This window comes from Argopecten irradians, chromosome 13 (genome assembly GCF_041381155.1).
Source record: "Argopecten irradians isolate NY chromosome 13, Ai_NY, whole genome shotgun sequence".
NCBI classification, from domain to species: Eukaryota; Metazoa; Mollusca; class Bivalvia; order Pectinida; family Pectinidae; genus Argopecten; species Argopecten irradians.
The window spans coordinates 2,549,845-2,565,807 of NC_091146.1; the positions used below are offsets into that span (position 1 = coordinate 2,549,845).

The 15,963-nt window shown below is 35.0% G+C and overlaps 1 protein-coding gene across 1 annotated transcript; it reads left to right on the forward strand.

Annotated features, from left to right (window-relative positions):
- The first annotated feature begins 3,623 nt into the window (after positions 1–3,623).
- On the forward strand, positions 3,624–15,184 carry LOC138306509 (fibrinogen-like protein A). Its single transcript, XM_069246968.1, has 5 exons — positions 3,624–4,192; positions 7,870–7,991; positions 13,085–13,181; positions 13,976–14,140; positions 14,674–15,184. The coding sequence occupies exons 1-5, from the start codon at positions 3,748–3,750 to the stop codon at positions 14,931–14,933; spliced, it is 1,089 nt and encodes a 362-aa protein (XP_069103069.1). The 5' UTR covers positions 3,624–3,747; the 3' UTR covers positions 14,934–15,184.
- The last annotated feature ends 779 nt before the right edge of the window (positions 15,185–15,963 follow it).

Sequence of the window (15,963 nt, forward strand, 5' to 3'; positions counted from 1 at the left end):
TTGATAATATCTCTATTTCCCCGTAACTAATATCTCTATTTGTACATCTGTAATATCTCTATTTCCCCGTACTAATTAGTTTTATAATATCTCTATTTCCCCGTACTAATGTATCTAGTTTTGTAATAATCTCTATATTTCCCCGTACTAATGTACTAGTTTTATAATATCTCTATTTCCCCGTACTAATGTATCTAGTTTTAAAATGTCGTCTAATGTTCTAGTTTTAAACTGTACATTTCATGTACTAATGTCACTAGTTTTAAATATCTCTATTTCCCCGTACTAATGTATCTAGTTTTAAAATGTCTCTATTTCCCCGTACTAATGTCACTAGTTTTATAATATCTCTATTTCCCCGTACTAATGTATCTAGTTTTAAAATGATCTCTATTTCCCCGTACTAGCCGGTATCTAGTTTTAAAATGTCTCTATTTCCTCGTACTAATGTATCTAGTTTTAATGTCTCTATTTCACTGTACATCATGTACTAATGTCACAGGTTTTAATAATTTACTCCCTATTTCCCCGTACTAATCAGTCACTAGTATTATAATGTCTTTATTTCCCTGTACTAAATGTCACTAGTTTTATAATTATCTCTATTTCCCCTACTAATGTCACTGGTTTTATACAAAATCTCTATTTCCCCGTACTAATGTGAAACTGGTTTTATAATATCTCAAGAATTCCCTCGTACTAAGTGTCATTCTAGTTTTATAATGTCTTTATTTCCCTGTACACTTATGTCACTGGTTTTATAATATCTCTATTTCCCCCCGTACCTATTTTTATGTCAATGGATTTTTTTATAATGTCTTTAGTTCCCTGGTACTAATCGACACTACATCTTAGTTATATAAATATACTCAATTATCCCTGTACTGAAAAGTCAACTGGGGTTCTTTATTATAGCAATCGCGGTCGTATTTCCGCCGAACTACTGTCCCATGGTTTTTAAAAATATCTCCACCTATTTTCCCCGTACTATTGTCCATCAGTTTTATAATGTTCTTTATTTCCCGGAACTTTATGACACTAGTTTATATAAATATCCTCTATTTCCACCGTACTTAACTTCACTGGAATAATAATGCTCTCCTATCATACCCCGAAACATAATGTATCTAGTTTTATAATTACTTCTAATTTATCCCTGTTGACTACAAATACAATAGTTTTTATAATATCTCTTATTTCCTCCGTTTATAATGGACATCATGGATTAGCACAGCATACATTCAGGGATTGAACAGCACTCTATCGATAACAATACATCAGGGATTGAGCCAGCACTCTACATCAGGGATTGAGCCAGCACTCTATCGATAACCATACATCAGGGATTGAGCCAGCACTCTATCGATAACCATACAATCAGGGATTGAGCCAGCACTCTATCGATAGCCATACATCAGGGATTGAGCCAGCACTCTATCGATAATTTTACATCAGGGATTGAGCCAGCACTCTATCGATAACCATACATCAGGGATTGAGCCAGCACTCTATCGATAATTTTACATCAGGGATTGAGCAAGCACTCTATCGATAATTTTACATCAGGGATTGAGCAAGCACTCTATCGATAACCATACATCAGGGATTGAGCCAGCACTCTATCGCGGATTAAGCACGCGCCCCTCGATAATCATATATCAGGGATTGAGACAGGACTCTATCGATAACTATACATTAGGGATTGAACCAGCACTCTATCGATATAACCATACATCAGGGATTGAACCAGCACTCTATCGATAACTATACATTAGGGATTGAACCAGCACTCTATCGATAACCATACATCAGGGATTGAGACAGCACTCTATCGATAACCATACATCAGGGATTGAGCCAGCACTCTATCGATAACCATACATCAGGGATTGAGTTAGCACTCTATCGATAATCATACATCAGGGATTGAGCCAGCACTCTATCGATAATTTTACATCTGTGATTGAGCCAGCACTCTATCGATAACCACACATCTGTGATTGAACCCGCACTCTATCGATAACCATACATCAGGGATTGAGTTAGCACTCTATCGATAACCATACATTAGGGATTGAACCAGCACTCCATCGATAACCATACATCAGGGATTGAGTTAGCACTCTATCGATAACCATACATCAGGGATTGAGCCAACACTCTATCGATAACCATACATCAGGGATTGAACCAGCACTCTATCGATAACCATACATCAGGGATTGAGCCAGCACTCTATCGATAACCATACATCAGGGATTGAGCCAGCACTCTATCGATAACCATACATCAGGGATTGAGCCAGCACTCTATCGATAACCATACATCAGGGATTGAGCCAGCACTCTATCGATAACCATACATCAGGGATTGAACCCGCACTCTATCGATAGCCACAACTCAGGGATTGAGACAGCACTCTATCGATAATTTACACCAGGGATTGAGCAAGCACTCTATCGATAATTTTACATCAGGGATTGAGCCAACACTCTATCGATAACCATGCATCTGTGATTGAACCCGCACCTATCGATAACCATACATCAGGGATTGAGTTAGCACTATATCGATAACCATACATTAGGGATTGAACCAGCACTCCATCGATAACCATATAATCAGGGATTGAGCCAGCACTATATCGATAATTTTACATCAGGGATTGAGCAAGCACTCTATCGATAATTTTACATCAGGGATTGAGCCAGCACTCTATCGATAACCATATACTTAGGATTAAGCACGCGCTCTCTCGATAGTCATATATCAGTGATTGGGACAGACTCTATCGATAACCATATATCAGTGATTGAGCCAGCACTCTATCGATAACCATATATCAGGGATTGAGCCAGCACTCTATCGATAACCATACATCAGGGATTGAGCCAGCACTCTATCGATAACCATACATCAGGGATTGAGCCAGCACTCTATCGATAACCATATATCAGGGAATGAACCAGCACTCTATCGATAACCATACACTTAGGATTAAGCACGCGCTCTCTCGATAGTCATATATCAGTGATTGAGCCAGCACTCTATCGATAACCATACATCTGTGATTGAACCCACATCCTATCGATAACCATACATCAGGGATTGAACCAGCACTCTATCGATAACCATACACTTAGGATTAAGCACGCGCTCTCTCGATAATCATACATCAGAGATTGAGACAGGACTCTATCGATAACCATACATCAGGGATTGAACCAGCACTATATCGATAACCATACACTTAGGATTAAGCACGCGCTCTCTCGATAATCATACATCAAAGATTGAGACAGGACTCTATCGATAATCATACATCAGGGATTGAGTTAGCACTCTATCGATAACCATACATCAGGGATTGAACCAGCACTGTATCGATAACCATACATCAGGGATTGAGTTAGCACTCTATCGATAACCATACATCAGGGATTGAACCAGCACTATATCGATAACCATACATCAGTGATTGAGTCATTCACTCTATTGATAACCATTCTTTAGGGATTGACTAATCACGGTTTGTGTAACATACACAATATATTATCTCATCGTTGATTGGCTGATGTGTATAAATTTATACATAAGTGGATAGTATATAAGCAATGAACACGGACATATTAGATACATCAAGTAATAACTCAACAACAGTAAGGATACCACACGGTGGATACATATCATAACAACAGTAGGGCACATTACAGGATAACCAATTTACAGAAAACTAGTATCGTTATAATGCATATCTACATTGTCGTAATGGTATTAGTGTTGGTAAATACCACTTACCAGCAAACGATGGGTCCGGAACGTGAGTTCTGTAAAGCAGTTCAAGAAAATGAAATTTTGGAGAAGGCATTGCCTCTTATTCGACGTCACCTTGAGGCCGAGACCGAATCCAGTAAACTTCAAATGGACGAGGTCAACGCTGAACTTACAGCGGTAAAAGCCGAACTAGAAGCAACAAAAGAACAAAATAACGCCATGAATGTTTCCCTGGAAGCTGTAAAGGCAGAATTGGAAACAACAAAACAACGCAATAACGCCATGAATGTTTCCCTGGAAGCTGTAAAGGCAAAATTGGAAACAACAAAACAACGCAATAACGCCATGAATGTTTCCCTTGAAGCTGTAAAGGCGGAACTAGAAAATATAAAACGACGCTATGACAATGGACTGAAAGGTATCCGTTTATTTTCCCATGCTACTGCCTCTTGTGTTGACATGGTTTTTTCTTCGTACTAATGTACATTTTTTGTATCTAGTTTAAAAATGTCTCTATTTCCCCGTACTAATGTCACTGGTTTTATAATATCTCTATTTCCTCGTACTAATGTATCTAGTTTTAAAATGTCTCTATTTCCCCGTACTAGTGTATCTAGTTTTAAAATGTCGCTATTTCCCCGTACTAATGTATCTAATTTTAAAATGTCTCTATTTCACTGTACATCATGTACATAATGCGACTTGTTTTATAATATCCCTATTTCCCCGTACTATTGTCATTAGTTTTATAATATCTCTATTTCCCCGTACTAATGTATCTAGTTTTAAAATGTCTCTACTTCCCCGTACTAGTGTATCTAGTTTTATAATATCTCTATTTTCCCGAACTAATGTATCTAGTTTGATAATATCTCTATTTCCCCGTACTAATGTCACTGGTTTTATAATATCTCTATTTCCCCGTACTAATGTATCTAGTTTTGTAATATCTCTATTTCCCCGTACTAATGTATCTAGTTTTATAATATCTCTATTTCCCCGTACTAATGTATCTAGTTTTAAAATGTCTCTATTTCACTGTACATCATGTACTAATGTCACTAGTTTTATAATATCTCCATTTCCCCGTACTAATGTATCTAGTTTTAAAATGTCTCTATAAATGTCTCTATTTCCCCGTACTAATGTCACTAGTTTTATAATATCTCTATTTCCCCGTACTAATGTATCTAGTTTTAAAATGTCTCTATTTCCCCGTACTAATGTATCTAGTTTTAAAATGTCTCTATTTCCTCGTACTAATGTATCTAGTTTTAAAATGTCTCTATTTCACTGTACATCATGTACTAATGTCACTGGTTTTATAATTTCTCTATTTCCCCGTACTATTGTCATTAGTTTTATAATGTCTTTATTTCCCTGTACTAATGTCACTAGTTTTATAATATCTCTATTTCCCTGTACTAATGTCACTGGTTTTATAATATCTCTATTTCCCCGTACTAATGTCACTGGTTTTATAATATCTCTATTTCCCCGTACTATTGTCATTAGTTTTATAATGTCTTTATTTCCCTGTACTTATGTCACTAGTTTTATAATATCTCTATTTCCCCGTACTAATGTCACTGGTTTTATAATCTCTCTATTTCCCCGTACTAATGTATCTAGTTTTATAATGTCTTTATTTCCCTGTACTAATGTCACTAGTTTTATAATATCTCTATTTCCCCGTACTAATGTCACTGGTTTTATAATCTCTCTATTTCCCCGTACTAATGTATCTAGTTTTATAATGTCTTTATTTCCCTGTACTAATGTCACTAGTTTTATAATATCTCTATTTCCCCGTACTAATTTCACTAGTTTTATAATGTCTTTATTTCCCTGTACATAATGTGACTAGTTTTATAATATCTCTATTTCCCCGTACTAATGTCACTAGTTTTATAATATCTCTATTTCCCCGTACTAATGTATCTAGTTTTAAAATATCTCTATTTCACTGTACATCATATACTAATGTCACTTGTTTTATAATCTCTCTATTTCCCCGTACTATTGTCATTAATTTTATAATGTCTCTATTTCCCCGTACTAATGTATCTAGTTTTAAAATGTCTCTATTTCCCTGTACTAATGTCACTAGTTTTATGATATCTCTATTTCCCCGTACTAATGTCACTAGTTTTAAAATGTCTCTATTTCCCCGTACTAGTGTATCTAGTTTTAAAATATCTCTATTTCCCCGTACTAATGTATCTAGTTTTAAAATGTCTCTATTTCACTGTACATCATGTACTAATGTCACTGGTTTTATAATATCTCTATTTCCCCGTACTATTGTCATTAATTTTATAATGTCAGTCTTTATTTCCCTGTACTAATGTCACTAGTTTTATAATATCTCTATGTCCCCGTACTAATGTCACTAGTTTTATAATATCTTTATTTCCCCGTACTAATTTCACTAGTTTTATAATGTCTTTATTTCCCTGTACATAATGTGACTAGTTTTATAATATCTCTATTTTTCCGTACCAATGACACTAGTTTTATAATATCTCTATTTCCCCGTACTAATGTCACTCGTTTTATAATGTCTGTATTTTCCTGTACCAATGACACTAGTTTTATAATGTCTGTATTTTCCTGTACTAATGTCACTAGTTTTATAATGTATTTATTTTCCCGTACTAATATCATCAGGGTTTTTTTCGTGTCACTGTTTTGTCTACGCAGACTCTGTTCCACTATCACCTCATGTGTTCATGGTAGATACATTGTAATTACCAAAATTTAAGAACAAAATGTATTAAATCATTACAAAAAAGTGTATCATTAACGGTACATTAGTTAATAGTTTTCTCCGAACGATTCCAAATATGTACAGATTGTATTAATTATTGTTACAAGATTATGCAATGACAGTCAAAGGGAGATAATTTAGTTTTTGTGTATAAAGAGTTATTCCCCTTCATGGTATTCTCTTGGTTTGGAACTGAACAGACGTCTTCTTGTGTCACTACTAATTCCAAGATGTAAGAGAAGAGCGAGGCCCCCTAAGCCCTCTCACTACACTACATGGTGGAGAATTCAAATCGGGATTGTGAGTTATTATCATAATGTAACTTTCGGAGCTGAATCGCCTGTGTGGCGGGCGAGTATATTACTCGTCAGTCAGGGCGCGCCGGCCAGACGTCATTCCGTACCATGTCCTTTTGGGCGGGAAAGATATTTTGTGATTTTACAATTTTGAATGACTTTATATTATACATTATATAGTTTGATGCTGATATATCAAAACTTGAACCCATATCTTTTTATTTGACATTGGATCACTGAATTTGACATTTTCGCCAATTTAGAAATTGTTAAAAATATGTCTGACGAGTCACTAACTTTTGCCGTAGTCGTCGACTAGGGTACTGTGAGCATTATTGAAGTTTCTGTCATATGTTGTCTAAGGAAAGGGGTTCCTTGAACTGTTTATTACTTGTTTATTACCGGAAGAACCATTCAACAATATATGCACGTACAGTCTGTATTGTTGAATGGTTATTCCGGTAAGTAGATTTCTAATAAAATCTAGTTTCAAACTTTGTTAGTAACTTAGTATAGTGAAACAGGTGGTGTGAAGGTTCATATTATGCCATATTCAGAGGATACATTATATGTATGAAGACACGACAAAAAATGTTTCGTTGATTTTTTTTTATGTTTTAACTGAATTGTATTTGAAGTTTGAAAAAAAGTTCCAGTCTCCATGTGATCGGACCAATACAATATCTACGTAATGGCTCCAGTCTCCATGGCTACAGGTCAAACAGAAGTTGAAATAATTGGATGATACAGAACTTTCAGAATATAAACAATATTTTTACTTTATTTAAAACTGTGGTTTTCATCTTTACTAAACCAGCCTGTTGACTTTCTAAGAACTTTATATTAAAAAGTTTGTCTCCTGTATCTAGCTCATCATTTATAATTGTTTATTGTATTTTAGTTGTAAACTGAAGTGTTTAAGTGCCATAAATGTTTTCGCAAAAATTTACTTTTAAACTTTAAGAGCGGAATCTGTACTAATAACTGTTGGTACACACACTTATTATCTCATCTATATTTTCTGTTTAGGTCTTACCAGCTGTAGTGATGTCACACCTGGCAGTCCCTCCGGTATTTACACAGTGACCTTGACCCCTGGCCGGAGTGACGATGTTTACTGTGACATGGACACAGATGGAGGGCCATGGACAGTAAGAATAATTATGATAGTTTATTTCTCTCTCTCTCTCTCTCTCTCTCTCTCTCTAGTATTTATAAAAAATTTGAAGAAAAAGCCTTATGGACGAAATCTAATTAAAACAATAACGAATATTTTTGCATATATCACTAGTGTAACATGAGTGGACAAATTGTAGTGGCCAGAACGGGATTTGAACCCGGGACCTGTGAGCTCTACCGACTGAGCTACCAGGTCACCGATGATCGACCCAGTCTTACTTAACCCTTATACCACCACCGTCTATAAATGTAGCGGCCAGACTGGGATTAGAACCCTCGGCTACTGATCGACCCAGTCCAATCCCGCTCATCCTCGATACTCCAGGGGTTCCGATCACTAACGATCTCTACACCCCTGGACTATCTCATGGTAAAACTGGAGGCAACAGAATAGAACAGGTAATTTAGTCATTTGATGTACATCAAAGGAGCCGTATAAGGGTACACTATTATGGAAATCCATAGCTGTCTTATGCGGTAAATCTTAAATATATTATGTGGTTTTGTCTTTATATTTTGTGCTTTTGTCTTTATATGATGTGCTTTTGTCTTTATATTATGTGCTTTTGTCTTTATATTTTGTGCTTCTGTCTTTATATTTTGTGCATACACCAATATATGATGTGGTTTTGTCTTTATATGACGTGGTTTTGTCTTTATATGATGTGGTTTTGTCTTTATATGATGTGGTTTTGTCTTTATATGATGTGGTTTTGTCTTTATATGATGTGGTTTTGTCTTTATATGATGTGGTCTTGTCTTTATATGATGTGGTCTTGTCTTTATATGATGTGGTTTTGTCTTTATATGATGTGCTTTTGTCTTTATATGATGTGCTTTTGTCTTTATATGATGTGCTTTTGTCTTTATATGATGTGCTTTTGTCTTTATATGATGTGGTTTTGTCTTTATATGATGTGCTTTTGTCTTTATATTATGTGCTTTTGTCTTTATATTTTGTGCTTCTGTCTTTATATTTTGTGCATACACCAATATATGATGTGGTTTTGTCTTTATATGACGTGCTTTTGTCTTTATATGATGTGGTTTTGTCTTTATATGATGTGCTTTTGTCTTTATATGATGTGCTTTTGTCTTTATAATATGTGCTTTTGTCTTTATATTTTGTGCTTCTGTCTTTATATTTTGTGCATACACCAATATATGATGTGGTTTTGTCTTTATATGACGTGCTTTTGTCTTTATATGATGTGGTTTTGTCTTTATATGATGTGGTTTTGTCTTTATATGATGTGGTTTTGTCTTTATATGATGTGGTCTTGTCTTTATATGATGTGGTTTTGTCTTTATATGATGTGCTTTTGTCTTTATATGATGTGGTTTTGTCTTTATATGATGTGGTTTTGTCTTTATATGATGTGCTTTTGTCTTTATATGATGTGCTTTTGTCTTTATATGATGTGGTTTTGTCTTTATATGATGTGGTTTTGTCTTTATATGATGTGCTTTTGTCTTTATATGATGTGCTTCTGTCTTTATATTATGTGCTTTTGTCTTTATATTTTGTGCATACACCAATATATGATGTGGTTTTGTCTTTATATGACGTGCTTTTGTCTTTATATGATGTGGTTTTGTCTTTATATGATGTGGTTTTGTCTTTATATGATGTGGTTTTGTCTTTATATGATGTGGTCTTGTCTTTATATGATGTGCTTTTGTCTTTATATGATGTGCTTTTGTCTTTATATGATGTGGTTTTGTCTTTATATGATGTGGTCTTGTCTTTATATGATGTGGTCTTGTCTTTATATGATGTGCTTTTGTCTTTATATGATGTGGTTTTGTCTTTATATGATGTGGTTTTGTCTTTATATGATGTGCTTTTGTCTTTATATGATGTGGTTTTGTCTTTATATGATGTGGTTTTGTCTTTATATGATGTGGTTTTGTCTTTATATGATGTGGTTTTGTCTTTATATGATGTGGTTTTGTCTTTATATGATGTGCTTCTGTCTTTATATTATGTGCTTTTGTCTTTATATTTTGTGCATACACCAATATATGATGTGGTTTTGTCTTTATATGACGTGCTTTTGTCTTTATATGATGTGGTTTTGTCTTTATATGATGTGGTTTTGTCTTTATATGATGTGGTCTTGTCTTTATATGATGTGGTCTTGTCTTTATATGATGTGGTTTTGTCTTTATATGATGTGGTTTTGTCTTTATATGATGTGGTTTTGTCTTTATATGATGTGGTTTTGTCTTTATATGATGTGGTTTTGTCTTTATATGATGTGGTTTTGTCTTTATATGATGTGGTTTTGTCTATATATGATGTGGTTTTGTCTTTATATGATGTGGTTTTGTCTTTATATGATGTGGTCTTGTCTTTATATGATGTGGTCTTGTCTTTATGTTATGTGCTTTGGTCATTATATTATGTGCATACACCAATATATTATGTGGTCATTTCTTTATATCGAAACACCAATATATCAAACGTTTTAAAAATTCAGTTGGAACTAAATATCTGGGGTCGTTGTTTGACCAACACACATCTAAACGTCTTCTTGAGATATATTTTTTTTTTCAGTGGAAGCTGAATGTTTTTGCTGATTCAAATTGAAATATTTGTAAGTATGGGAGCAGAAATAAAAATAAAATGGGAAATATATGTACGACACTATTTTCCCAAACAGTGAATGGTATTATTTGCACACAAATGGTACAAAAAAACTCGAGTTGACCGATAGCTATTAAGTATAAATCACTCAACATTCATAAATCGACCCGAAGTGTCACTATTTACTGCAAAAGCAAAAAAAAAAAAAAAAAAAACGATAGCGTTTGAACAGACAATACAGGCACACACAAGTATTTGCTGTGCTACATCTATTTCTGACATTCGGTAATATTTCTAATTTTACTAGTAATTGGTATCGGTTGGAAATTGATAATCGATTAATCAGAATAACCGATCGATAATCAATATTAAAATCGGATACGTATATTTTGTATAGATCTAATAACTTTGTTATTTAACATTCAACAGTCTTTTTTCTAAATCACTCTGTTACCTACTGCTGGTAAAAAAATGTTGATTGTTTTGATCATATCAAAATTTAGCTTAGCTGTTGAAACGTTAAAAAGTCCGAAGAAGGGATAACTTAGGCCTATAGATTTCATTCCCAGGATGGCCATGGGTTATACCGTTTCCACTCCGCCGTCTCAGGGCCTCTCTGAAACGCACCCTGTCTCCGATTGTCTGTAACCAGAGGGTTGTTAGCGCATTGTCAGATGAACTCCGACATAGATTTACATCGAATTTGTTCGTTTAGAAGTTAGGATGTAGAGCTGCAAGATCGATTTCTCATAGTAGCTTCTCCATTTTTTTCGCGCGAATTAAAACGGTCTCTCAAGATGACGTTTGAATGCGTGTCGGTCAAATAGCGGCCCCGGACATTTAGTTCCAACTGAAACATCAAACCGTTTGATATACATGTATTGTTGTTTCGATATAAAGAAAGGACCACATAATATAGTGGCGTATGCACATAGTATAATGACCAAAGCACATAACATAAAGACAAGACCACATCATATAAAGACAAGACCACATCATATAAAGACAAAACCACATCATATAAAGACAAAACCACATCATATATTGTTATTTGCACATTATATAAAGACAAAAGCACATCATATAAAGACAAAACCACATCATATATTGTTATTTGCACATTATATAAAGACAAAAGCACATCATATAAAGAAAAAAAACACATCATATATTGGTGTATGCACATAACATAAAAAGACAAAAGCATATAATATATAGACAAAAACACATAACATAAAGACAAAAGCACATAATATATAGACAAAAGCACATAACATAAAGACAAAAGCATATAATATATAGACAAAAGCACATAACATAAAGACAAAAGCACATAATATATAGACAAAAGCACATAACATAAAGACAAAAGCACATAATATATAGACAAAAGCACATGATATGTAGACAGAACCACACAATATAACGACAAAACCAAACAATATAAAGACATAATCACTCATTATAAAGACAAAACCACACAATATATAGACAAAAGCACATAATATAAAGGCAAAACCACATCATATATAGACAGAACCACACAATATAACGACAAAACCAAACAATATAAAGACATGATCACTCAATATAAAGACAAAACCACATAATATATTAAAGATTTACAGCATAAGACAGCTATGGCTTTCCATACACTGGTTGACTGTGTGGCTTTGATGTTAGGCGTTGCTTTCCCTGTAGTCTTCAAAGGCATTGTTTTCTGGCTTGTAATTGGTTAAGATTACTATGAGCTAGTCCAGGGGTGTAGAGATCTAGCCCTGCAGGTAGGGCGTTAGAATTGTACCTGCTGCCCCTATTGCATGATCGTAAGAGGCGACTTAATTTAGGATCTTATCTTTTCTATTCTTCCTAACTGACTTTGTTTCCTAATGCCTCCCTTGACACCGCCTCACTTTTGGCCTTGAGATGAGCGTTCGCCCCTGTGAGGAAGGCTCTGGGTTCTGTCCCCTGGCCGAGACGCACCAAAGTCTATAAAAGTGGTAGTTTCTGCTCCAGCTTAGCGCTCAGCATACAGGGAGTGGGACGACTGGTTCGCCCGTTGTCAGTATAATGTGACCGGATGGGGTTTGTTGCTTGGTGTCTTCGGCGGCATGCTTCAGTGATATAGCACTATAAAAAGGGCAACAGTTCCACTATACAAGAAGACACAACATTAATATACCGCAGTCTCCCAAAACACGCATCTCACACAACATACACGCAACACACCGCATGCATGGGAGGCCGTCCGTACATGACCATAGCTGTTAATAGGACGTTAATTAATCAAACAAACAAACAAAAGTGTAGAGATCGTAAGTGATCGGAACCCCTGAAATATATAACCCTGAACACTTGTCATTGACTAAAAATTCCGTGTGACGTCATGTTTTTACTTTACTAAACAATAAACTGCTGTACTATCGTTTCCATATTATAAATATCGCTGACTTATTTTGTTTATTTAACTAACAGGTGATACAGAACAGACAGGACGGTACTGTAGACTTTTACCGGAACTGGACGGAATATCAGACAGGATTTGGTGACTTAGACGGGGAATTCTGGGCCGGTAAGTACAGTGTATATATGAGGTATTATACTATAAGACTCTTTCATATGTGGATATGAAGGATAGGGATATTCTACCCGAGGGTCAAAAAATGTAGTAAACCCCGAGGCTTGCCGAGGGTTTTGCAACATTTTGTGATCCCGAGTGTAGAATATCCCTATCCTTCATATCCACTTATGAAAGAGTATTTTTCTTTCATACCTCGACGTTTTATTGCAATTTTACAACTATATTATCCCGCCATTTTAAAATAACTTCGAAGAAATTCACTACTGAAAGTCAATTTTCCATACATGAAAAATAACGTGATATTTTCAACACAAATTTCGTTGTTTGCATCTTTTATAGTAAAACCAGTCAAGTTTGTGAAAAAATGTTAAAATTTTACCGAAAAAAATGAAAATTTTGTTGACGCCGTGACGTCATGAGGCTTTATTGCATGGGTAGTAGCCATGTAATACAGCCTCAGGCGACATGAGTGTATTGCCCTAGATCAGCCAGTATTACACCCGTAGGTATGAAAGAAAAGTCTATTATTATCCACGACTGATGTCTTATGTTTCTGTACAAAAACCAAATTTAGATATCAATAACAAATGTATGTGCTTAGACACAAAATAATAAAATTAATACTATCGAGAATACCGCATCATGCATTACATGTACATTTCATTTTTTTTTTTTTTTTTTTTTTTTATAATATTTACAGTTTGATTGTTTATCGGAATTTGTAACATGTGATACAAAGACATATATTAAATCAATGTCTGACGATTTAATAAATATTTTGTTAGGTCTGAACATAATACACCTCCTAACCCAGAACGGTTCCATCCTTCGTATCAATCTGATGTCCTGGAAGAACGATACACAGTACGCCGAGTACCAGGACTTCCGTGTGGGGGACGAGTCATCCAAGTACCGACTGTCGGTATCGGGATTCTCCGGGAATGCCACCTGTAAGTTTTTTGTTTGTTTGTTAAGAGTTTTATCTCATTAACAAGCATTTAGAAAGCATCATAACCAAATCATTTTATTAATAAGACAATTATAAAAGTTCCCACATTGTACGTTTGTATACCAGGAAAGCGTTGAAACCCTAAACATACTATTACATATAAATATAAATATCTTACATACGATATATTTTGTAATTTGGGTCTACTAACATAGGAGTTACATTAGATAGACAAACAGTTATAGAATCATCACCGAATGAGGTGAGAAATTAGAAACACATTATGTCGGCTATCGATTAGATTTGTGTGTGTTTACTACAACTTAGCCTGGTCCATCAGTCTTTTTTTATATATAAATTGAATACCGACTTGAGTTAAAACACATTGATTCACATATGAGTGTATGAATCTAGTAGTTAAGTATAATTAAGATTTTAGTCAGCTTCAGTTGGTCCCCGAACTAGTATGACAGTACAATATAACCTCGATGATCGGTGTAATCAATCCTGTATAACCTGTCTGTGTTTTGACAGATGATGGTATGGGGTACGACGACGGTGACCAGTTCACTACCTACGACAATGACAATGACGTGTGGGGAGGAGGTAATTGTGCTGTAGACCGTCACGGCGCCTGGTGGTACAGATTCTGTAGTCATAGTAACCTGAACGGGCCGTACGTACAGGATACTGGGGATGATTGGGAGTCGATGTGGTGGTGGGAATTCTACTCTGGCCGGTATAACGTACCTATGATGAGGTCCAGAATGATGGTGAAACATCCTGGTGTTTAACACGGACAACAAACAAATCCACAACTTATCATGTATCTTATTCCTTGTTATTTTCCATATTGTATTTATTTTTATTGTCTTCGTTTTGTTGTTGTATTATTTGTATTTCATCAAACAGTTGGTTTTAAATCTGTGTATCGTTACTGTGATTTAATCACATAAACATCAGTCAATATAATCATATCGGTATGTGTAATAATATAACTGTGTCTGTTGAATGTCTTAATTAAAAGATTTCTAAGGAAAGAAAACCTGAGTTGTTATTTATCACTCCAAATCAAACTTGATTCCCAAATCAATGTCATAAATCATTATTCAGTCAGATACCGATAAATATCATTGTAGCCTTCTCCAGGACAGCACACACTATTTGAAAAACAAAGGAAATTGTTTTGAAAATATCACACAATTTCCATGTATGGGAAATTGACCTGCAGTCCCGTTTTCTTTCGAATTGATTTCAAAATGGCGGGAAATCATAGTAAAATTACAATGAAACGTTGAGGTATGAGAGAAAAATACTCTTTTATACGTGGATATGAAGGATAGGGGTATTCTACCCTCGGGATCACAAAATGTTGCAAAACCCCCGGCAAGTCTTGAATTTTACAACATTTTGTAACCCTCGGGTAGAATATCCCTATCCTTCATACATGTATATACATATGAAAGAGTCCTATAATATACCAGCGGCATGTCTTTGTTCAGATCGAGCAGGGTTGCATAATGGTATGAAGACATTCACAATTATCATTTCTAAATGCAGGTAACTTTAAATCGAAAAATGACTACGATAAGAACGCTTTAAAATCATCAAATTACATCGTAAAACTCATCTTGGCCATTCTAAATAGTAATATTTTTTCGCGGGGGAGACCCCCAAACACCAAAATCTCGCGCCTTCGGCATTAGCAAAATCATCAAATTAGATCGTAAAACTCAAAACATAACATGGGTTATCAATCGAAGAGGCAGAGAAACAAGACATTTAGCGCACGATTTATCTTAGCACTTTTTAGCACAGTAAGCT